Source organism: Populus trichocarpa, chromosome 2, assembly GCF_000002775.5.
Source record: "Populus trichocarpa isolate Nisqually-1 chromosome 2, P.trichocarpa_v4.1, whole genome shotgun sequence".
NCBI lineage: Eukaryota > Viridiplantae > Streptophyta > Magnoliopsida > Malpighiales > Salicaceae > Populus > Populus trichocarpa.
The window spans coordinates 1,050,782-1,076,497 of record NC_037286.2 but is presented as its reverse complement, the minus strand read 5'-3'; the positions used below and the strand labels follow the sequence as shown (position 1 = coordinate 1,076,497).

At 33.7% G+C, this 25,716-nt stretch overlaps 3 protein-coding genes across 4 annotated transcripts; 1 reads left to right on the top strand and 2 right to left on the bottom strand.

Annotated features, from left to right (window-relative positions):
* Positions 1-440: 440 nt before the first annotated feature.
* On the bottom strand, positions 441-3,384 carry LOC7490625 (uncharacterized). 2 transcript variants are annotated; one of them, XM_024594144.2, is made up of 9 exons: positions 3,222-3,384; positions 2,996-3,118; positions 2,638-2,718; positions 2,461-2,549; positions 2,271-2,345; positions 2,113-2,174; positions 1,974-2,033; positions 1,364-1,657; positions 441-811 (listed from the first exon to the last, which is right to left on the bottom strand). In XM_024594144.2, exons 2-9 carry the CDS (start codon positions 3,116-3,118, stop codon positions 735-737), a joined length of 861 nt encoding a protein of 286 aa, XP_024449912.1. In that variant the 5' UTR covers positions 3,222-3,384; the 3' UTR covers positions 441-734. The 2 variants fall into 2 exon arrangements, with proteins under 2 accessions (XP_024449912.1, XP_024449911.1); XM_024594143.2 differs by having other exon boundaries at positions 2,996-3,122; positions 3,222-3,383.
* Positions 3,385-9,122: 5,738 nt separating this feature from the next.
* LOC7496902 (uncharacterized) lies at positions 9,123-10,657 on the bottom strand. The gene is made up of 4 exons (XM_024595177.2): positions 10,296-10,657; positions 9,993-10,095; positions 9,634-9,795; positions 9,123-9,437 (listed from the first exon to the last, which is right to left on the bottom strand). The coding sequence occupies exons 1-4, from the start codon at positions 10,568-10,570 to the stop codon at positions 9,306-9,308; spliced, it is 672 nt and encodes a 223-aa protein (XP_024450945.1). The 5' UTR covers positions 10,571-10,657; the 3' UTR covers positions 9,123-9,305.
* Positions 10,658-14,654: 3,997 nt separating this feature from the next.
* Positions 14,655-15,616, top strand: LOC7490624 (E3 ubiquitin-protein ligase ATL23). The gene has a single exon (XM_052450329.1). The coding sequence runs from the start codon at positions 14,717-14,719 to the stop codon at positions 15,212-15,214; it is 498 nt and encodes a 165-aa protein (XP_052306289.1). The 5' UTR covers positions 14,655-14,716; the 3' UTR covers positions 15,215-15,616.
* Positions 15,617-25,716: the final 10,100 nt, after the last annotated feature.

Genomic DNA, 25,716 nt, shown 5'->3' with positions numbered 1-25,716 from the left:
CCAAAAACAAAATGGTGGGATGAACTGTGTCCAGCATCCCTAGCTACTTCAACTCCCTCTTGGTTATATGAGATGAGTCTGGGTTATGAGATGAAATGGCATTTCTAAAAAGGCTTCTGAAGCATCCATAGTTCATTACAGAGTGGTTCCCTTGCTAGAAAGAGGTACGCAGTAAGTGAGTCTGGCTAGATTATCTGGTCAACATTTAAGAGTCTAGGCATGTCAATGTGCATGGGCCAACATTCGAACATCTTAGCAACCCCACGCCGAGGCTTCGGCTAAAGAATAAACCACAATTAAAAAAGAGTGCGATGGGAACAATCGCTCCTTCAGAATGTGCAATTCATTATTCCGAGGGAAATTGATGAGGGCAAAAACTCCGTGAAGACAACTTTTTAAAGCATGCATCAATCCATATCATTAGTAAAACAAGACAGAAATGGAAAAATAAAAGAATGCACTGCTAGGTAGAGATTAAAACGGTTACAAAAGTTCAAGCACCCCAACAACAGCCACAACATAAAAAGGTAGCCCCGAGAGGCAATGGTTCAAACTTGAAAGGATTAGTCTATGGCGGTTACACAAGAATGTCCTAAAGTTAACACTACTGCTACTTGAGTCCAATAAAAAAAAACTAATGGGAAAGAGGAATAGAGAGATGCTAAACATAATATTGGAGAAGGCACTAAACATTAACGTCTGCACTCGACTCTAAGGATGCCAAAATGAGCATCTTATGCAGCTGCAGGGATCGGGCCATTAGATCTAAATCCACGGCCTCTTCCGCGATTTCCCCTCCCACGGCCACGGCCTACAATCAATATACAACACAACTGACAAAGAGCATTTTTAACTGAAATCAATATGCAACAAATTATGCACCACAACTGACAAAAAGCATTTTTTTTTAAGGGTGTTGGCACTAATTGACAGTGTGACTCCAGAGAGAAACCCAGCTACAAACATCAGGGGACTTCACTGAAATGATTGCTCAATTATCAACTGTTGTTCTTACCTGTAGCATGGCACTTCTAAGAGTCTGGAAATGTGTTCTTATGTTTCATGTTTTATATAAGCCATGTGATGTTTATTCAATCCACAGCTGTCATTGAGCTTATGTTTCAAGAAAGTAGAATTATTTTTCAAGGAACCTTTCTGCTCAATGTACAGTTGGAAAGTTAGATGGTTTTCACAGCAAACAGTGAAAGGTTAAGAATGAACAAGGGATGAAGACTCACCTAGAGGGCATCCTAGTGAAACACCTAAAAAATCAACCTAGGATTTTTTTTATAATATAATATGAAGTCAAGGATAGCCGCACGGATCATGAAATGCAAAATAAAAAATAATGGGGAAACAATACCGCGGCCATGTGGAGGTGCTTCATAATTATAACCATCGCGGCCTTGTGGAGGAGCTTCATAATTATAACCACCACGGCCTTGTGGAGGAGCTTCATAATTATAACCACCGCGGCCTTGTGGAGGTCCTTCATAATTATGACCGCCATCTTGCTGGGTATCAGCATGAGGTCCGTTAAATCCTCCCCTTCCACGGCCACGGAAACCACGTCCTCTGCCTCGACCCCTGCCCCTAGGATATCCCCGATTGCGATCCCAACCCCCATCCTCATGCTCAGCGGACACAAACCCATTCCCTGCAAAATCATGTCATGCAGTCTTGCAACTCAACAGCCACAATATAAGAAGTTAAGAACCTGGTATCTCACCAGCTCAGGTGTCTAAACTTAGAAACAAAAATTCTTAAGAATATTAAAAAAAAAAAACATCACATAACAACATAACATAGCCAAACCATCACCCGTACAAGAACAAATAAAAGGAGGCAAATACACCAAGTGAACAAACATTTAGCACACAATCACTCAGACAATTTTCTGGCAATAAACATATATGACCAAATATCTCAAATGAAAATAGTAAAGCATGCAGTCAAAACCCATCAAGACATACCTCTACCCCTTGCCCTTCCTCTGCCTCCTCGTCCCCTGCCACGGCCACGTGGTGAGCCATCTGCCAAAAAAGAAACACTCTAAGCAGATGCAAATAAGATCAATTTAAAACAAGTATAAAGATGATAAGTATTTCTTACCTCCCTCATACTCGAACTCTGTGAATGCCTTCACCTGCTCAGCAGGTAACGGAGGCTGGTACCTGAAGGGAGTCGCAATTCATAAGTGATTACACATCATTTTATTTACAAAATATGGGTTCAAAAGTTACAGGTAATAGAGACGCGCACAAACTCACCCAGCAGAAGATGTATTCAGCTCCTTCTTGGAAAGGTTGATTGTAATCATTGAAACATGCCTTGTGGTTTCCAATCTGCGATCACAAAAACAAAATTTCATCACCCAGGCAACAGTAACAAAAGCCACATAAAGCATAAAAACTATATATAAAAAAAATATTGGCCAATCTGAATTCAGACTGTACTTACGGAAGGAGGCCTTCCTCAAGCGGTTCCCAAGTATCTGTTATGTCCGTGGATCCAATTGATGTGATTTGATGGAGACCAACAATTCTTCTCTGCATTACAACAAGAAAAATAGCAATACTACACACAATCAAACACAAATCGCTAAAGTCACAAAATAACCCATTATTCGGTGAAAACCTTGATTAACTCCACTATAGTCACTGTCTTGTTGATGGCTCTCCCCATAGCCTTGAATACAATTTCATTCGAACCTTTTTCCTACAAATAAACAAAAACATTAACCAAAAAAAAAGGCTAAACACAGAGCTCGTCATCAGTAAAAACCAATTAATACACCTAGCTTGAACACTAGCTGCCCGCAGACATACAAAGATAACACATTCTAGGACCAACAGAATTATCAAGCTCCGGAACTTATAGAAATTCAAATTTTTAGCCTCGAATTAATTGAAAACCAGATAACATACCGTCCAGATCCGATTATCGTAAAATATAAACCCGAAAAAATAAAAATAGTGATAGATAAGAGAAGTACTTGAAGCAGAGTCATGGCATAAGAGATATAGCTACGCATCCTTCCTTGACTAGTAATTCGAATCTCGTTCTCATCAATTGTTTTATCCGCTCTCGGCTTCTCCACTCTCTGGTACCGGTCCATCTTTCTTCACCGCCGCCAAACAAAAAGAGGAAAAATCAATTTAATTAGGTTTTTGTAGGGAAAAATCGGAGCTAAGGTTTGTTAAGGTGGATCTGAGAGTTACCTTGAAAAATAAAAACAGAGAGAAGCTTGCTCGGCCAAGAAAGAGCCCTCTTCTACGGCTTCGTTTCTTCTTTTACGCCCTAAACCGCTTGCTGAGGCTTATCGTGCTTTATATACACCACTCTTTTCTTCTCCGGTTCAAACCGGTTTTTATACCCGGGTAGGAATTAGGGTTTATCGTTGACTACTGCTACTTTTTAAATGATATCAATTTAGCTCCTCATGCTTTACTTTATTATCAATTAAGTACTTATCTTTTGATTTTATGAATTTTACCCCATAAACAATACCACCTATTTTGGGACAGTTTATTTTTGCATTTGAATATGTTTTAAGAGTATATTTTGTCTAAAAAAATATTAAATTAATTTTTTTAATATTTTTTTATGATTTTGATGTTTTATTATTAAAAATAAAAAAATCTAAAAAAATTATCTCAATGCATTTATAAGATAAAAACATCTTACACCACAATACCAAACACTCGCTCCATCTTAATTGTTAAATTTCAATCATTGATAGGAAGAAAATTAAGATTTAATTTTACATTTAATACTTTCCTCTCTGTTAATTTAGTGTTAAGATTATCTTTCATAGCATATGAGTTTTTTTTTTTGTTGGGAGCAATTAATAAGCTCATGCAAATGGAATAAAATATTTTAACTATCACCAATTAAGATGGATAAAGAAGTGATTTTGTTGGATTTTAATTGTGTTTGGGGTAAGATTAATAAAAGCAATAAATTTAAGTGAGGAAAAACAGATCCAATTAGATCATTCACACGAGGGTCATTAACAATCCAATCTTTCCTATTAAATAGATTGTAAGATAAATCAAAGTTCGTTAACTAATCCTAATCCGCTGCAAAATTGACCTCTCGAAAAATGAGTTGAACCTTAATCTCTTATTAGTCAAAAGTGTAGACATTTTAACAACTAAAATATAAACAACTAAATATATAGTTATTGTCTATTTTCTCGGTTTGCTTTGTGAGGATATTCATTACCACGAGAGAATATGACTGATCTCCAGTATAGAATTGAAATATTCGAAGCTCCCATGCAAGACCGGTGATAGTAGCCCTTAAATATGCTCTTACTGAAGTACAAAAGTCTGCGTTTTTCACGAACCTCTTCTTCCACCATGCACAAAAGTCGTTGCATCTCTTTTTAAGTTGATCGGTCACATTCCCTGATGTCTATGCGTGTTCAATTTCTTCCACCATGCACTTAATGGCTTTTACAGTGCTGTAAGTTGACAGGTCCTGGTCTGTGAAGATCCTCGGATTCATTGCCTTCAATGGATGCCATACCGTGACCCTAAATGCCAACTCCCATCTTCGGTCTTCTCTTGACACATGCATACTAGACAAATTACTAAGCATCCAGGTAACAATTGTGAATTCTCCACTTGCCGAATTGTGCCAGAAAATAGTATCATCCTCTGCTTGTTTACAGGGGACAGGATGGCTCGTAATTGCCATTAATACCTGCATGGGAAGTAGGCGAGCAAATTCCTCCCATCTCCATTCATTATCAACTTTGACCATATCCTTCATTAACACATTGCTTTCCTTCACGGAAGATTCTTGTGCCACATGCTGTAATAATTGACTGAAGCCTTCAAGCCAAACATCTTTCCAGAACCTGATTTTCTTTCCATTCCCAATGGACCAGCTTGTGCCTGCAACGACTTGAGACAACACTTTGGAAATTGCCTTCCAAATCGGGTATTCCTGGAGTGCAGTTGTTGATCTTGCACATGTGACTTGACATACTTGGCTCTCAAAATCCGTGCCCACAAGCTACACTTATCGTTCAAAATACCCCGCCCTAACTTCATCACAAACACATTGTCCATGCCTTGCATGCTCCGCAATCCTAGACCTCCCTCACATTTCGTCTGACAAAGCTTTTTTCCATTTGACAAGGTGAAGTCGTTGACTCCCCTCATAATCTGCCCATATAAAACCCCTGCAGATTTTTTTCTAGTTCATAGCAAATAGATTTGGGGAGTAAGATGGACTGCATGGGATTCAAAGGTATAGTAGTAATTACGGACTAATTACATAGCGTGATTCTACACGCATGTTCTCAATAATACAAGTACAAGACTGTTTTGTTATCCACTGGTGAATTACTGCTTCCCCAATCTGTATTGATAGCGAAACCACTATGGTGACTAATAGACTTCGCTAACGTGGGAGGAACACCTTTAGAGAAATACACTTCGTTTTAGCTGCACTAACTTTCTGACCTGATATGGCACAAAAATAATTTAGGCATTCCAAAATTGTATCCATCTGTCCTACTGTAGCTTCTGCAAAGAGAAGGGTGTCGTCTGCAAAAAATAGATGCGATATATTCGGTCCTCTTCGATTAAATCTAAAAGGTTTCCATGATTCTGCATCGACTGCCTTCTGAATTAATCATATTCTTTTGTCTTTTAATAATTGTCTTGGTGTGGAAACAAGCTGTGTTTTTTATCGATATGAAAAATCCACTTACACCTAGACTTCTGATACCAGTGCATCTCTTCTTGGCCGAGAACCTCATCATACTCTTGTATTAGTTGTTTCTCCAAACTCATAAGAAACTGGTTACACGTTCCATTCGTTGCCTTATGTACCCCTCCAATTCTCGCAAGTGTCCTTCTCTTCCGACATAAAATATTACCGAAGATCTCTCTGTTCCAATCTTTCAATTTGCCTGTTAATTTCTTCAGTGCTGAAGTAACGTCTTTTCTTTTTCTCCAATTATTTTAAATCAGCTCAGCAAACCCATTATGAGATGTCCACGCCGCCTCAAACCTGAAAGGTCTCTCCTTTCCCTGACTATATATGTCTTAGTTCAGAAATTGATTCAATAACGAATGGTGACCAGACTTGACTCGTGGAAGAACCTTAATAAACATATCTGGAAACTTGTGTCTCAACAAATGGTTTCCAAGCCCCCTATCTAGTCTTTCAAATACTCTTTCATGACCCTTGCTTTTCTGACCTCGTCAAGTGAACCGAGGACTTACACTGCCCAAATCCATTAAGTCACATTGCTGGATCCATTTACTGAATCGAGCACATCTTCGACTGTCCACTGCCACTCCCCGCGTTTTCTCCTTAGCTATTAATACCTCATTAAAATCCTCCACCACCATCCAAAGAACCGATATGTTTTCAGACAGCTCTCTGATCTCTTCAAAACATTTTCTTTCTTGACTTTCATTGGGATTGGCATATACCACTATACACACCCAATAACTGCCACCTTCTTCAATCACAGCTAGATGGATAAAATTTTGAGAAGAATCAAGGATAGTAGTATCTACTCTGGCCTTATTCCATAGTAATCATAACCCACATGATCATCCTTGAGCCTCTACCCGAAAACTGGAATCAAACGGCAACTTACTAACTACTTGGTATGTAGTTTCCCCGCTGACTATCGGCTCTGCCAGAGACAAAATCGCAAACCCATAAGTTCTTTGTAAATCCTTCACTATTGAGCAAAACCGGTTGCTACTTGCACCTCTACAATTTCAAAGCAAGCATTCATCTCCACCGTAATTAATATATAAAGGATTAGAACCCAACCTCAATCTGACGCCATGGCATCATTCGTGCCTTCCCCTTCCTCTGTCACTTTTGCATCTTCATAATCTTGGACACTTGACCTCTTGTCCAAGTCCAACTCGTTCATTGTGAAATCCTCCCCCTCCCCTCCCGTAGAATCTGGTGGTCTCGGCATCTCATTGGAATTTGTGTTATTGAATAACCCAACTCGCTCCAAACATTACTATAGGATTGAGGGTCATTATTTTTGTGATAAACTTTTTTTTTTTAGTTTAATATGGATTTTCGTGCCAGCTTGTGCGTACTTCGACTAATCCTACGGGCCTTGAAGTTAACGACCATGTAAGCATCCAGTGGTTATCATATGAACAACCACAGGGCTCAAACCTGAGACCACAGAGGGAGCAAACCTCTTGGTTCCAAACTCTTATCACTGGACCACAACCTAGATGATTTTTGTTATAAACTCTTATTATGACATGTCATAGCTCACAGTAATCAGGTAAATTCCAACTCGTTTAAGATTAATTATGGACATATCTAGCCTTGATTTAGACCAATTTTAGATTTGTTTTTTTTATATATTTGTGAAATAAAAAAAAACAATTCCAAGTTTGATGAGGATGGCAAAAAAATGTCTCTAAATGATGTAAGAAAATCATTGAAATAATGATTTTAATATTCAAAATCAATAATTTGAGAAGAAAAAAATCAAATCTTCTCAACCATCAAATTTAATTTATGAAACTAGCATGTGTTATATTGTTAGAATATTGCTAGATCAACCTCAATTACTTCCACATTTAAAGTGGTGTATTTTACGAGATACATATATAAACATATGTCATTTATATTATAGAATGAGGCTATTTGTATCTTCAGTCAAGGATGATTGATTGAAATTCGACTTCTAATATATTTTATATTAATTAATATTAAATTAATATGTTTTTAGATATTCGCACAAATAACCCCACAACATGGTATATATGTTAGTTTTTATTTTTAAAGTGTTTTTTAAATTATTATTTACATAAAAAATTATTAAATTAATATGTTTTTAGATATTGTTTTAAAATAATAAACGGATTCTTAACCATTTCCTTGTTATTCGCACTACTTATTTTATTGTTTTTCGTCACGGATTTTGTCAGCTTTGGGCATCCCTGGTTTGCGGCAAAGCCCACGGTTCTGCATTATGGGTTGAAAGCCCAGTGTATAAGCACAAGCCCAGATGTTTTATTACAAAGTTTCTTGTAAACAGACTCCTTATCGGTCCAAGTGTTTTTATAGTTGACCGGATAGATAGGCTTGGGGGTCATAATTGTTGCTTCGGATTAGTTTGAATTGAAAAAACAAATTATTTTATTTTAAATTAAATTGAATAATTTATTTAAATTAGACCGCTTGGTTTGAATCAATTTCAAATTAAAAATATTGAATGGGTTTATGGGTTTTTTTAGCTTACTTCTTTTTTCATGAGCTTTGGCTTTTTCGAGCTTTTCTTTGTTATTTATTTTTCATAAATTTATTTAGTTTGATTTTTTTAATTTAAAATCGATATGAACTAATTTTTTTAAAAAAAAGTTCTAATTTTTTTTTTGTTTGATATCTTGGATTGGTTTTTTAAGTTAATTTATGCTTTTTATTTATTTCTGATTTAATTATTAGGTTATTTTTCTTCGTAGGTTTAGATTTTTTTACTATACAGGACATATAGATTTAATTTTGAGAATAAAAAACATAATACCTAAACGTATTTTCCATCCATCCACGTTTCCAGGTGACATTGTAAAGAAAAACTATGACAACAACATCATTTATTAAGTGATTTTTGGCAGACTGGATTTCTTCTATGTAATTTAAAGGAAGCTATATAAATGTTGGGAAAAAAAAAACATCTTTTCAAGTGCAGTATTGATGATTGCATGCCTTGGCCAATTACTGAATTTCCACCTGCTCCCTTTCTTATTACCAGCAAGAAAGGCAGTCCTAACAAAGGTATTCTCGGAGTAATTATGAAAAGCCATGTCATGGATATGAAATTTCATCCACTGAATTTTATGTTGATGAAGTCTGTAAATAAATAAATAAATAAATATATTTATTTATTTAAAATTAGAAAGAAATACTTTTTCCTAGTGTTTATAAATATAAATTTTTATTGTATAATAAATGAAGTGAAAATCATGATGAATGATGAACTGTCCTAATAGATTTTCTATTGTTATTATATTGATATTAATTTATAATATCAAAAAATAGGACTTCATACTTAAAAATTAATTTAGTGTACGTGGTTGGAAGATGCTCTTGCTTTGTCAGATTCAGTCAAGTAAAATAAAAACGTTTTATTGTGATATCATTAGCAATTACAAGCAGGGAGATAGAGGTGTTAACACTATGTAGTACTGTGTCGATTCTTTCTTCTATACGAAGCATAAAACAAGGAAGGTGCCTGAGGTCTTGCAGACAATTTCCTTCATGGCATGAAATGTGGAAGATTGATGCTCTGACTACTTTGCACCAACCAACGGATCGATAATGCTTCTCCAAACTTTATAGTCCAAAGCAGAACCGGCACCAGGCAACCCAAATCCATTGACGAAGAAAAAGGGAGTGGCATATACCCCTCTTGAAGCACTATACTGCATGACAGAAAATGTTGAATAAGGTGAGAAATTGTATCCTGCAAAGAATTGCAATCTACAAGCAGATGTATTATTACAGAAATTGCAATGTGAAAACAAGCTGTAGATTAATAATAACCATTGGTTCTGGCATGCTAAAACATTCTATACTGTAGGCTTTGCATCAATCTGGAATCAAAAGCTGTCATCATACCTTGAAGGAAACCCTTGTTTTCAGATCAGTTTGTATATCATTAAAACCAAATTGCAATGGAGAAGAATAGGAATCCCCAACAATTACAGTCGCAAACTTCACGATTTCCTTCACGATGGAATCTTTTGACAAATTGCTTGTTTCGGAACCATAGAACTTCTCCTGATTTTTAAACATCCAATATGTTAGCCAGCATCAAACTCAAATAGCTAAAAACAAACTCCGCTCACTAGCCACCGAGCAAATACATAATTGTGTTTAATGGTAAGTGGCGTATAGCACGCCTAGATAATATACATAATTGCATTTTCAAAAGGAAGGAGACGCAAAGCAAGGGCATTAGGTGTGAAAATTCTAACCTGATGCTTGAAGAACTGCTCCAACAAAGGGAATGTAAACGAACAGTTGAGTATGTTAGCAATATGCAAAGCGCGGGAAGCTACAAATGCGTTGTCGTGGTAGCTGAAATTTCCAAGGAAATACAATTTAATCAAATCAAGGCAGAGAAAAAATGATCAACACACAGCCAAAAATTAACTGAGAGCATCGCTCCCAGGATCATCACAACTCTAAACAATCGTTATCTACTCAATAAAGCTACGATGTACGTACTCAGTTGCTGTCTCCGTTTTTATTATAAAGACCAGGGGGGTATTACTGACGGTAAAGGGAGGAGGTGAACGACGAGCGAAACACGGGAACCGTAGTGTTTAAGAGCTTTTTGGAGAGGTGGCCAGGTGTCCCTGGAATCCGGGCAGACAGGGTCAAAGAAAGCTTCGATCAGGATGGAGTCCGAGCCACCTTTGCGATTCTCGTATACGAACCCATCGTACCTCAGAGGTGGCAAATTCTGGGGTAGGACGTTCCATTGAGACGAGGTGATGAAAAGAAATATGTAAGAGAACTGAATTACGGCAAAGTGATGCTGTCTCTTCATTTTTTTTGTCTTTTTTTTCTGTTTCTTCAGTTCTTTTCGAAGGATACGTTGGTAATGGTTGGAGCTCCATAGCTCATTGAGTAGGAAAGAGGGCACTCGTCAAATGCATAAAAAATTACAGGTCGTTGGATAGTTAAGTGACGACAAGTCTTCTGGTGCAAGCAATCAAGGCTGAGTCAATCGGTTGAAAATTATTAAGATTCGAGGCATATAAGACAATGAATATGATTTGAATGATGGACGGGTACAATTGAAAAATCAACGTTCAATATTTTTTTTGTACGGTGTTACAAATCTAGCCCCATTCCAAGCCTTCTATTGCATTTTCCAATATTTGAGGCGGGTTAATTAGGTAAAATAAAAAAAAAATTGTGCTGTTGAACTCTACAAGGGCATTAATTGTTTGAAAATAAGGAGGACCAAATGGGATTTAAATCTTCTCAATTATTGAGTAATCTTGGGTGAATCTAAGTCATTAGTTTTTGAATTCAATTATTTGTATTTTTATATAGAAAAATAACTAGTGAAATTAAATCATAATCATCAAAATTAAAATCAATTATTATTTTAATATCTTTTCAAATAAAAACTAAATTTTAAAAAATAAATTAATTACAATATCAAACACATACTAAATAAAATATATAAAATATATAGACTTACGATCCCTTTGTATTTTGCATCTTCATGGAAAACACTCCCACATTTAATTCTTTCGTCCTTTTCTCCAACACTCCTTTTCATTTCATCCATGGACAACTTAAAAGAATTATTAGTTCATTTACTAGATATTAAGAAAATCTAAAAAATTACACAATTATTAATTCTCTATATATTTTTTTTCAATATTTTAAAATTCATTCAGTTTTAAAAATTCATGACCCCATTGAAAATATTTCTAACTCTGGCAGTGAATCTTTCACCGTGTTTGAATGTGTTTGATAATATGCATGGTACAAGATATTTTTTAAAAGTATTTTTAAATTAAAAATATATTAAAATAATATTATTTTTAAAAATTATTTAAAAATAAAAAATATTAATTTAATATATTTTTTTATAAAAAACAATTTAAAAATAAAAATAAAAAACAAAAGCTATCAGTTTAAAACCTATAACAAATCAAACCTGAAAGGTCTGACTTGGTTGCCTTGCAAACGAGAATAGGATCCGAATATTAACCTTCACCGATTAATGAGAAAAAAAATGATCTTCTGTTTCTATTAGAAATTGGTTTATGGGCTGGTTTTCTTCGGGACTGGGCTGTTTCTTGCAATTGGGACGACCTTTGTATTTGTTGTTCCTTGGGACACTACATGGAACTGGGAACTCTTCCTCTCGATTACTGATTCTATGCTCAGCAGTCAGCACTGTATGTGCTCGTTTGGGCCCATCAGAACTAGAAATATCCTATGTGCCAGGCTGAGCCCATTATAGATTGAATATTCTTGCAGGGAGGCCAGGCCAGGCCGAGTTAGAAAAGCTGATGGCTCAAGGTTCATGTCAAATCCCACGGGCCATTTTTTTTAGAAATTTCAAATGCTTTCTCTTAATTAAATTGGAAATAATAATAGCTAAAAATATATTTTTTTTCTAAACATTCTCTTGCATGTTTTTTCGAGCTAGAGAAAACTCGAATTCAAATTGCTCTTAATCTTTTACATGCTTGGCTTTCCCATTAAACATATCATATCAATCAACATTATTCTCAGCCTCCCTAACAATAAAATCAATCTTAGAGCCAGAAAAAGACATTAAATTCTATTTCATAACTTTTATTTGAAGTAGAAGAAAGCTAATCTTTACCTTGTAAATTCTAAAATTCTCTTTGAGCATAAGCCGACAAATAATTCATAACGTGCTTTATCAAAAATACCTCTAAAACAACGTCTAATGTGGTTTCTTTTTAATGGACATCATAAACCAAGAAGTTCATGTAATATTCCACATCGACGGGTGAGGATTTGATAGCTGGTCTTATTAGTAGTGCTGGTTGCTAACTTGTCAGACGCGTTTTGGGGCCATGCGTGGTCACCAAAAACAAATACGTGAGAGCGGTAAGGCCTAGAACGGACAATATCTGACAGGTTGGGCGAGGCTATTACATTTGGTATCAGAGTCGGCCTCACTAACTATCCGGTTGTGTCGACGGGGTCGTCGGGCCCCTTAAAGAAGGTGAATTGTAATATCCTACATTGGCGGTGAAGATTTGGTAGCTAGCCTTATTGGTAATGCTGGTTGCTGACTTGTCAGTCGTGTTTTGGGGCCATGCGTGGTCACCAAGAACAAATTTGTAATGGCGGTAAGGCCCAAAGCGGATAATATCTAGCAGGTTGGGCCAGATTGTTATGTTTTGCATCTAAATCTTCTCCTTCGACATCATCCTCATGGAATTTTGGTAGTTGATTCCAGTCCACAAAGGAACAAGAAGTATCAAAACTTTTAGTTTTCACATCATATTTATTTTGATCAAAACTTTTAGTTTCAACATAATATTCATTTTGATCAAAAAGTTGCTTCCTTTGCTTGTGCCTCCAGAGTGGGTTCTCAAATTTAGCAATGAATATGTTATCACTTTTATCACGATCATCTGAGCACCTCACTTCCACCAGCCAACATGTTAATTTTGAAATATGTCTTCGCGTGTCTTTTACCATCAATTTCTAAATACCTATTTTCAATTCTGCATCATGCTTTTGCATGTGTTTATATCATTGGCTCCTTAACATCTCTTACTCGAGAGAGAGCTTCTCCATCTCCTCTTACACAAACACATCATGTTCAATCATCTCTTCCAGCCTAGGTTATTTCAGCACACAATAAGTAAACAACCACTTGGATTGTTTGACTCTAATACCACCTAATACAGGTGAAAATACAAATCAAAGAACAAATTGCTAAAAATATATAATTAAAGTTGAATAGGGTTGTCACACATGACCTTAATTCATAATTTTATATCTTAAAATAATATGTTCTGTTGAAATACATAAAAGATAAGCAACTTTATTTATATTAGTCATAGGTTTCCTTTGAAGATATAAAGAATCTAAATCAATAATTATTGAGTTATTTAAGAGATTTCTAAACTAAAAAGAAAGAAGATAAAATTATTATTTTTAATATTTGATTTTTTAACTAAATAGAAAAAAAACAATAAAAACATCATAAATAATAGTATTTTTCTAAACTAAATAGAGATAATAATTAAATGTTTTTTTTCTAAAAATCTTTTTGCATCATCAGCGCATGCACAAAGAAAGCAAACAATCGGTTATCCCTTCACATATCATGTCATTTTAAGGTTTTCGCTTCAATGAAACGTGTCATCTCTAGCACATCAAAACCAAAATATTTTCCATTTCCTTGCCCATATCCCAACCATTGATTCTACATATCCATAACCCGAACTTGATTAATATGATGTTTTAGGGTTTGTTTTAGAAGAGCGAATGTGTTATTTTTTAAAGTATTTTTATTTTAAAATATATTAAAATAATATTTTTATTTTTTATAATTTACTTTTAACATTACACTCAAATATGAAAAAACAAATCTAATTAAGAGCTAAAAAAAGACTTCAAAACATTTCAAAAGCACCGTTAACTATAATATGATAATTTAAATTGATTTTGCTAAGTCTAAATTATTTGAGAAATTAAATTGGAATCTAGTTAACTCATAAAATTAAAATCAGTATCATTTTAATTAATAAAATAAATTATTTTGATAAAATAAAACTAATTTTATTTATAATTTGATACATTCAAACTTAAATTTTATGATAGTTAAGAGTCTATTTAAAAGTGTGGTTACAATTATTTTTTAAAGTGTTTTTTATTTAAAATATAATAAAATAATTTTATTTTTATTTTTTAAAAATTATTTTTGATATCAGTGCATGAAAATAATTTTAAAATATTAATTTTAAATAAATTTAAAAATTTAAAATATTAATTTATTTTAAAATATTTTGAAACACAAAAACATTAATAATAATTGATGTATTAACCGCTAGCATAATTCCTCTTCAGAGTCCACGTCATCTTCCACCAACCTTCCTTTTAAGCCCGCAGCTCTCCCATCCTCTCATATCTATATTCCAACTTCTTTCCTCTACTTTTGTCGCAGCCCCTATAATGCGCCATGGTCACACTCACACCACCTCCTATTCACTGTCCCACTCCATCACCACCCCCCTTGAGCTTTAACAGCGACGCTTCCTTCACCACCGGCCAGAACATGCTTGTCTCTGTGCTTTTCGCACTTTTTCTGCCATGTGTAGGTATGAGCGTAGTGTTTTTTATCTATATTTGTCTCCTATGGTATGCTGCTAATAATCAACCAGAGAACATTCCTTTACCGGTAAAAACTGTGACAGAGAAGGGTTTGTCATCATCGGAGCTCGAGAAGTTGCCTAAGGTCACCGGGAAAGAGCTTGTTTTGGGGACAGAGTGTGCTGTTTGTCTAGATGACATTGAAAGTGAACAGCTGGCTAGGATAGTTCCTGGCTGCAATCATGGGTTTCATCTGGAATGTGCTGATACTTGGCTTTCCAAGCACCCTGTTTGTCCTGTTTGTCGGGCAAAGCTTGATGCTCAGTTCTCCAGTACTTCTGCTTCTCCAGAGAACAATCCTTGTTGAAATTTTAATGATTAATTAAAAGTTGATTATGTCTTGAGTTTCTTATTTAGGATTGCAAACGATGCAGTGTATTATTATGTCTCGAGTTTCTTGACGCAGTGTGTGCATGGGTTGTTAATTAGAGCTGGTTCATGGCATGGTCCCTCAGAATTCTCCTTGGCAATTTCTGTCAGAGCAAATGCTGGAAACATTTTCATCATGGAAATATCTCACAAGTTTGCTTTGGACCATTAATTAGCTTTGCTAATGGACATATAGGTGGCATGAATTTAAGTTTTGACATGAAGAGAAAGGGACGCAACCAACAAATCCTAGTTTACTTTGTTCTTGTGTCAATAGATGACGAGTTCTTATAGGATTTGTTGTCAAGAAGTGATACAAACCAGTACAAAGTTCAGTTTATCCCTCTGTCTCATTCAGAGCCATGGCATGGTTTAGAATCCTTGTACAGTTTTCGAAGTTATCATCTGGACACAAATGTCAGTGACTTGTACCATGGATGGAGGTTATTGTTGGCAGACAGACGGTGCCTTGATTTTCGGAATGCTTGCTCTTGAAAGTTACCAGTTTTAGATGCCCACAGGTTTCGAGTAGTGTCTGTTCATGCCTGGGAATCTGCAATGATCACCATTCTTTAGTTGTGGATACCCATAAAGGCAATCATGTATGCTTGTTTTTTCGGTACAATTAATTTTCTTTAAAAAATTAATTTTCTTTTATTTTAATATTTGTATTAAAAATAAAATTTTAAAAATAAAAATATTACTTCAATACAATTCTAATTAAAAAATTATTGCTGAGATGCATCAACATCTCAGAACAAGCTTTATGTTTTTTTTTTTAATATAGATATTTAGACTAATTTTCATATATATTAATTAATTTTACAAGTTTTAAAATTTACCAACATGTAAATTTCTAGCCGCCATGCTAAACTTTATGCCTTTGATTTTACCGATATCTGGCTAAGTGGCAAAGGCCCATAAGAGACAATCGATCGATCACACACCACTAGTACTCTAATACTATAACGAATTCCATGTGAAAAGGCCTTCAACAGATGTCAAAAGTATTTTGTCCTCCATTAAATAGATTCCTAATTTCGTGTGGCTACACTCCGATGGAGAATCATATCAGCTTTCATGTTAGTCAAAGTTATAAAGTTGGATCTGGTTTGATTGAAAATTTGAATTTGAATTTGAATTTGAATTAAAAACAGATTTTGTTTGGCTAAATCCAGTTGATTCATGGACTAGTTCACTGGTAAAACTCATTTCAAACTTAATAAAATCAATATTAAAATTAAAAAAATAATAATACCATTCTAATATAAAAAGAATTAATTTAAATTATCATGATAATCCAATAACCTTAGATTTTTTCTTCCATATCAAACCTTGCATGGGTCAGACAAATCAGAACCTGGCATTTTGTTTCGGTCAAAGAGAATCCTTAGCTCAGAATCTAATAGCATGAGCTAAGGTAAGTTGAGAAATAGCTATCATGATTTGATTTTGTTTTGCATTTCAAGTCTTGGACATTTTTCCTAAACACTTTCGTCTCTTTTCTGAAGAAGGTGCCGAAGGCTTATTTCGTTGTTCCCGAGGTAGTGTTTATTGTAACGTTGGATTTTTATAAAATGTTTTTTATTTAAAAATATATTAAAATATTTTTAAAATTAATCAATACACTAAAATAATTAAAATATAAAAAAATAATTTTAAACTAAAATATTTAAAAAAAAAAACACACGGCCAGCAGAATCAAACACATACTTGATATTAAAAAAACAATGATTATTAGTGGCTCTTGATTTCTAAGTCTGGGATTTAGCCTTATACAAACAGTTCATTCTTAATCGAGAACTTGATGTAAAGGAAGGACTCCTGCTACCAAACCTTCCTATAAAAGGCAGTGTGCACATGGAAAAAGATCTAGCCAGCTGTGTCAATTGATTCTGGTTCACTTCTAGGCAGTTTATCTATCAAAACTATATCCCGCATGTTTGGAATTTTCTTCAAAAAAAATTTGAATTTAAATATTTTAATGAAATTTTATGTTTAAAAATAGTGTAAAGATAAATTAAAGGTTAACCCATCTAATTTAATACACTAAATAAAAAAATTAATGTTGAGATTATTTTCCTCAAGATATTTATTTACCTATCTTTTATTTTTTTCAAAATTTTTGAAGGAGTAAGATAAAAGTGACGGAAGTAGTATAAAAAATAAAATATAATGAATTATATTTTTTCAAACATGTTAACTTAATTTAATTCAAATTAAATATTATAATTGATTTAATTATAATAAAAAAATTGGTTAAAAACAACACTAAAAACAATTTCCGAAACACTTTGCTGAAATTCACGTAACCTTCACTTGATTCCACGATTTGCAATTTCCAAATTCGGACAACAAATAAACAGATGGTGAATAACACAAAGTAGAGCCAGGCATAAGTCTGGTGATTTAAGATGTGACCTGCTATTCGTAAAATTATATTATTTTTTAAAATATTTTATGAACCGTGTGATTTACCTTATTTTTTATACTGTTGCGATTTTTTCTTAAAAAAAAAAAAACACTCAAACAAATGCCAGCATTCACATGATGCTAGACAAGAGATCCAGACAGATATTAATAGGGCAGGTGAGCTAAAAAAAACAGAGCTGTCTCAAATTTCGACTTCCAAAAAACAACAGGGCAGGTGTGTTTCGAATTCCTAATTAATGCAGTCGATTCATTTATTATGCTCTATGTAATTATTAATTAAAAGCATGAAGCCCAACTTCTTGATGGTTGTCCGAGACTCAAGTAAATGACACGGGGTCAGCAAGTAATGTCATCTTATTTGACGTTCTTACAGAATTTATTCACCGGAAAGAAAAATTAATAACTAGATTTACGAGATTCAATAATAAATTTAAATCACCCTATTTATTATAAAAAAAAAAAATTAAAGGCTCAAGAGAAATATAAATAATCTCAAAGAGAGAGGGGAAACTAAATAAAAATAATAATTTTGGGTGTTGAGGAATGCGTTTGAAGCTGCTCTTATATATATTTTTTAAAAGTATAATTGACATGAAAAAACATTAAATTATCATATTTTTTTTAAAGTTTTGATGTTGTTATGTCAAAAATTGAAACAATGTTTTTTTAATTTAATATATTTTAAAGTAAAAAATTATTTAAAAAACACTGTACACTACCATTTTAAACATAATCGAGCCCAGATATAAAATGTTGAGCATTTAGTAGCCCAAGTCCATCAATGCTTACACTATGTTTTGACCACTCTGTGGGCTTCCAAATTCCGAAGGGTTCGCGGACAGTGGCATGGGAAAAATTTAGATTGTACAAAATTCCAATTCGAAACTTATGGTTTCACCTTGACCCAATATCGAAATCTAAGTTTCCAAAGGGTTGTGATTAGATAAGTTTTTCATAAACAGCTGAAGACAACTAATAAGGGCACCGCTGAAAGTTTTTTGTCGAATACTTTCCCATGTTGAAAATTTCTATTGTTTAATTTTGGAACCATGACTTGATTCGGGATCAATTTCTTTTAAATATAAAAGATATTGAGCTGATTAAATCAAGTTAATCCTATTAAAACTTTAATGATCTGATTAATCAAATTAAATTAACATGAAAAAATATTTTAATTTAAATTAACTTCATAACTCGAGTTAACTTGTAACCTATTAACTAAACATGTGCTCAATAACCCATGTACCTTTTCAAGTCAATTCTCAAATAGATTTGACAATTATAGACTGACCCGTAGGAAGGAGGAGGATGAACATGGTTTACCCATAGCTATTTATGAAATCTATTGGGCCACACTTAAACCAAGCTCAATTCTTTTTTTTTTTTGTAACCATATCGAATAAAGGCTTTGGGCTGCTGTCAGCCTACATAAAAAAAGCTACGAAACTTTTTATTTTTATTTTCCTTTTTTTAATTTTAATTTTTAGCCCCGTTTGTTTGCTGAAAAGTAGTTTTTTTTAAAAGTGAATTACGGGAAAAGTAAATTCTGGAAAAGTGAATTATTTTCTTATGTTTGGTAGTGTAATGAAAAATAAATTGGAAAACACTTTCCAGTGTTTGGTTATGTCATGAAAAATAAGCTGGAAAAAATAACTTATTAATATTTTATTTTTCTCAAGTTTATTAAAATAATAAGAAACAAATCTTAAAAATTAAAAATTTGAATGAGAATGAAATTGAAAAAAAATATAATTTCATAAATTATCTCAAATAAAATAAATAATAATCAAAATAATAGAAATCAAATTTAAAAAATAAAAAAATAAAAGATGAAGAAATTAAAATAATAATAATTAATATTTCACAAATTATTTCAAATAAAATAAGTAACAATCAAAAGAATGAGGATCAAATTTGATACATAAAAAATTTCAATAAAAAAATATAAGAAAAAAGCAAATAATAATTATAAAAATGAGGATCAAAGTTAATATAAAAATTAAATTTTAAGAGATGAAATTGAAAAATAAATATTCAAAATAATATATATATATATATAGCAATCAAAAGTTTGAGGACCAAATTTGATATAATCAGCAAATAATATGACATTTCTAAATTTTTCACAGCTTTCGGAAAGTGTTTTCCGTCTAAATTTTTCAGGAAAACACTTTCCTAGAAACCAAGCCAAATGTTTCTTTGATTGAAAAATGTTTTTCGTTGACCAACTTTTCTAATCGCGAACAAATACAGGAAAGTTTGGAAAGTAGTTTCTCGAAAAGTGAATTTCGGTAAACAAACATAGCCTTAACTTGTTTTTAATCTTCGGTGGAAGATTTCAATTGTTTGAGGAATAATTACCAATATTTATATTTATAAAAATAAAAATAAAAAATAAAAAATATATAATCCATCAAAATTAATAAAAATATTTCTACATGGATTTAAATATAATTTTTTATTTATGTCTTAAAGCTCTTTCCATGAATTTTTAAATAATTTTCAGTTATACATGTTTTTTAAAAATGGTTTCTTTTAATGTTTTTAATTTAAAAAATATAAAATTAATATTTTTTAAATAATTTTAATATATTTTAAATAATTTTTTAATTAAAAATTATTTTTACGCTTATCTCATATTACCAACTAAGTATTTGTAGGCACCATTTGTTTATAAGATACAAAATTATTTTTTAAAAAATATAATTTTTTTGTTTTTAAATAGTTTTAATATATTAATATAAAAAATAAATTTAAAAAATAAAAAAATATTTTAATATATTTCAAAATAAAAAATATTTTTAAAAATAACTATTATTAAAATAAAAAAGCCGAACAAAAAGATTTTTTTTAATGAAAAACAATAGGGTAATTGTGCGATGTTATACAGTGCCACGTGGTAGAAATCGAAGATTAACACGCATGTTTACATATCGCTGTCCTGCAAGGTCACGAACTCCCATCAAAGACCTTCAACTTCGGCTTTTTAGAAACTGGAACATGCATCCTCTGGACACGTGTGTTCCTGTCCTAGATCTGTGGGCTCCAGTGGGGGGGCCCATATATAGATTCGAATAATTGAGGTGATAAAGTAAAGCCAACCACTTTCATACGGCAGTACGTGACACGTGTCTTTTGCTTACTTCAAATACCTCGTCTCACGTTTAAATTCCGAAGAGCTCTCCTGCTTGAGCTCCATCGCCCGGAGCTCTCTGCCCTTTTGGAGTGAGGGAGAGTCGCATAATCCGGCTCTAAAAATATGCCCGAGGGAGTGGGCTGCGAGGAATATTGTTTACCCTTTAGCTTTCTTAATTATTTTTTGGGATCTTACAGAATTCTTTTTGTTAAAATAGTGCTGTGATTTCATGCTGAATGAATTTTTCTTTTTGTAAATAAATTTATTCCAAGGCAATCATTGAATACAGAACCAAATTGTATTTGGACACTTGTGGATTAGACCAAAAAGTTTTTTTCCCAATATAAAAGATCATATACATGCTTCGTTGGTGCACTTGCTTGTGTTAATTATATTTATTTAATGTACTGAAATGCACTTATATAATATAATACATTCAAATAATTGGACCAGCTTTCTGTTTACTATCTCACCTAAAAAGTAGAAACCATGTTTTTCTTTTATTATCATGGATATTAAATTACGTTTGGAGATTTTGATTTGTCATATGATATGTTGGGAAAACAAGGGAGTTACCTAGTGCAATAATTGACGACGAGAAAGTTAATTACCGCTATGGATAGGTGTTATTTGATTTCTTTTCCGAGGTATATCCGTATGTATGCATCGACGGTCCTAGCAGCAACGCCAATAAATCGCAGAATGTCAATTAGGGCTGTTAATAGATAACTTATATTTATTTTCTTACATCAATTTCTTATATTTATTATCAATTATTAATGGAAATATCGATAGGCAGTAAATCCCTGATAAAATTTTGTTCAACAACGTGTTTTTATTAAAAAAATCCGTCGGCGATAAAATAATGTTTTTTTAATTTTCTAGTGTTGTTAGCTGAATGGCGTCCATAGTGGAAATTGAACATATCATCCCAGCTGCCGTAGCCGAACGTAACCCTGGCTATACTTTTCTCTCGAAACAATCCAAAGAGATTGATGAAAAAAGGGTATTCCTCTGATAAAGTAAGCGATGTTTCTCCAATTGGCAAGTACCTTCCCGTGTTATCATTTTCTCTGACAAAACAGAAAAAACAAAGGCATTTCCTTTTCTAGTGCATAGGTTATCAAAATAATATTATACAGTATTTATAAAGTCATCTATTTAACATCTAGGAGTAGCATTGTGATGGATAAAAATAAAATATACACAAAATTCCTTAAAAAAATATAAAAAATTTCTTAAAAAAAATTCCATAAAAATATTAAAGGAACATGGGCTTAGCCTGAGCCCAGCTCTCAAGAAGCATGGGCTTGGGTAAGAAGCCTAAGCCCATATACTAGGAACATGGGCTCCATCAAATAGCCCAAGCCAAAGCTTCCTGCATGAGCGCATAGACGCTCGGTGCATTTGGTGTTCGTCCAGTGCATGTACACCCTATGCATGGGTTTCAGCACCATCACCAAGGGTACTAGGCATACACTCCAGCGCCGTTGTGGGCTTTGGCTGTCAAACCCGAGCCCAGCGTGTTTGGGTTCAGGCAGCGCACTCGGACTCACTTTCACCTCTAATGGGTTTGGACGCCTCACCAGAGCCAACACACTCGCCAGAGAATTTATCCCAAACCCCACGTGGTTTCTCAATGTTTTATACCGATTCCATACATGTTACTTTAAGTATAATTCAATTCAAAATATCACAAAGGTAAAATTATACTTCATGTCCTTATCTCCACAAAAAAATAAGATTCATGAACTATAAATACATTATGAATCTTTTAAGTTAAATGTTCACAATCTCTTCATTCTTTACTGCATATATATTTCCAGAACATCTTTCTTTAGAATATTATTGTATTTTCTCTCTATAAACTTACTGAATTTACCATAAGAGACTTTTCATGTCCATCAATAAAGACCTTTTGCAGATATCAGCTATCAATTACCTAACTTCACAGGCACCACATATTATTACCACAACTACCGGTCACATAGCTTGCCATACATCACCTGCTACTAGTTACCAATCCTCTAGGATTTTCATATCAAGTTATTAGATACCTTAACTATAAAAATAGATTATATTTGTTAAACTAAGAGATTAACCAATAATCTAAAACATGAGTTTTATTCCTAAATATTTTGGATTTTGAGACTCATCACATTTTTTTAAAAAACAATTATAGAGAAAATATTAAAAAATTTAATTTAAACATGAAAGTGAAAGTGAAAGTGAAACATTGATCAATAAATTGGGGAAAAAATATTTTTTATCCATCAATGTAAGTATGGATGTATTTCTTACATGCAACTAGTAAGAGATTGACATGGGGAGTCCATCGAGAAAAAATATATGATTAGATTGCAGATAGAATCTCATAAAATCAGTTCATAAAAGCAAACAAATATATTTTACCTGAAACAATTATAATTTTTTATTTGAATATTTGTTTAGCATCGGTACATTGACTTTCTATGTAAAACTAATTTGATGTTCTACAATCATAAATTTCATCCAGCTTTTTGTTTATTTTATATTTTCCAACTTCTATTTTACTATCTTTAGTTTCACCTTAAGACAATTAATTAAAAAAAAATATACATATTAATTCTATTTTCCTTAATCAACCAAAATTCACTTGGAGCATAGAGCATACTTCATGTTCGGCATCTTATTTTCATGGTCATGTCACCTGAGAAGACTTAGTCTTCAGTTTTTTATGTTTTCTGTTAGCAATAATCCCTGAATATCAGGGCGTTGATCTGGTCTTTGGCCACAACCCATGTTATTTGCTTTTGCTGTTATTTCTGTTATTTGATACCTTCTGTATGGCTATATAAAGCCACCAATGATGCTTAATAAATTATCTATTCATAATTTCAGTAAACCAAGTTTATCATTTGGTATCAGAGCACACGGTTGTTCTCTTTAGCCGCAGCTAGAAACCTGTGTCAAAGTTTTTTTTTCTTTCTTTAGCCGCAGCTAAAATGACTAGTGAGAGGAGTTTTGTTCAACCAACAATCCCTTGTTTTGTTGGGCACTATGATCATTGGAGCATATTGATGGAGAATTTTCTCCGCTCCAAAGAATACTGGCATGTAGTTGAGATTGGAATTTCTGCTGCAGCAGTTAATGTTGATCTCTCGGATGAACAAAGGAAGGAGGTGGCAGAACAGAGGTTGAAGGACTTACGAGCAAAAAATTATCTCTTCCAAGCCATCGATCGTTCAATCCTTGAGACGATCTTGGACAAAGAGACCTCAAAGGGAATATGAGATTCTATGAAAAAGAAGTTTCAAGGTAATGCTAGGGTCAAACGAGCACAATTGCAAGCCCTTCGCAAAGACTTTGAAACTCTTCACATGAAGGAAGGAGAGATTGTTTCTGACTACTTTGCTCGGACCCTTACGAACAAAATGCGTTTCCATGGCGAAAAGATGTCTGATGTCATAGTTATTGAAAAGATTCTACGTTCTATGACTTTAAAGTTCAATTACGTGGTGTGTTCTATTGAAGAGTCCAAAGACTTAGACGCAATGTCTATTGACGAACTGCAAAGTAGTCTATTGGTTCATGCACAACGTATGCAAGGCTATATTGTTGAAGAACAAGCATTACAGATCACACATGACAACAACTTTGGCAAACCAAGTCGTGGTAGAAGTTCTTTCCGAGGCAGGGGACGAGGGCGTGAGAGACAAGGTATTGACAAATCTCTTGTTGAGTGTTTTTATTGTCATGACCTTGGACATTTCCAGTATGAATGTCCAAGGAAAGGAAGAAGAAACGAGTCACAAGTCAATTTCACTGAAGCCACTAACGACGAACCACTGCTGCTCATGGCATATACTGAAATTGAGGAGACATAGAAGTTATGCAGTGAAGACAAGAAGTTATGCAGTGAAGCATCAGATATTCTTGAAGATGATGATCACACGATGGAGATGTTTTTCATGGCTCCTGAATTTATTGAAGAGAGACTGGACAAGGAGCTATGTAGCTACTGTGAAGGACAAAAAATTCCTGCAGATGCAGAAGACGACCACATGATGGAGATGATTGACAATCACACGATGGAGATGTTTTTCATGGCTCCTGAATTTATTGAAGAGAGACTGGACAAGGAGTTATGTAGCTACTGTGAAGGACCAAAAATTCCTGCAGATGCAGAAGACGACCACATGATGGAGATGATTGACAATCACACGATGGAGATGCTTCTCCTGGCTCATGTCAAGAAAGTACCTGATGAAACAACATGGTTTCTAGATTCAGGTTGCAGCAATCATATGTGCGGTCACAAGGAATTTTTCTCAAAGATAGATGAGAGCTTTCGTAAGTTTGTAAAGCTGGGAAACAATTCCAGCATTGGTGTGGTGGGAAAAGGAAAAATTCATCTTCAAATCAATCAAAGTTCACAAATCCTTATAGAGGTATTCTATATTCCTGAGTTGAAAAAAATCTCTTAAGCATTGGTCAATTACAGGAGAAAGGTCTGGGAATTTTGTTTCGCAACAATACATGCAAGGTGTATCATCCAGAGAGGGGTCTTATTTTTGAGACAAGAATGTCTCTGAACAGAATGTTCATTTTGCTGGCCAAGATTCAAACTCAAAATCAGCAGTGTTTTCTCACACCAACACTCGATTTAAATCATCTATGGCACTGCTGTTATGGCCATTTGAGCTTTGTAGGTCTTAAAACTTTACAGCAGAAACAAATGGTGCATGGATTACCCCAGTTGTAATATTCAAACTTGTTATGTGAAGATTGCATATTGGGAAAACAACATAGGAGCTCATTCCCGCGAGCTAATATGTGGAGAGCATCACACCCACTTCAGCTCATTCATTCAGATTTATGTGGGCCAATTA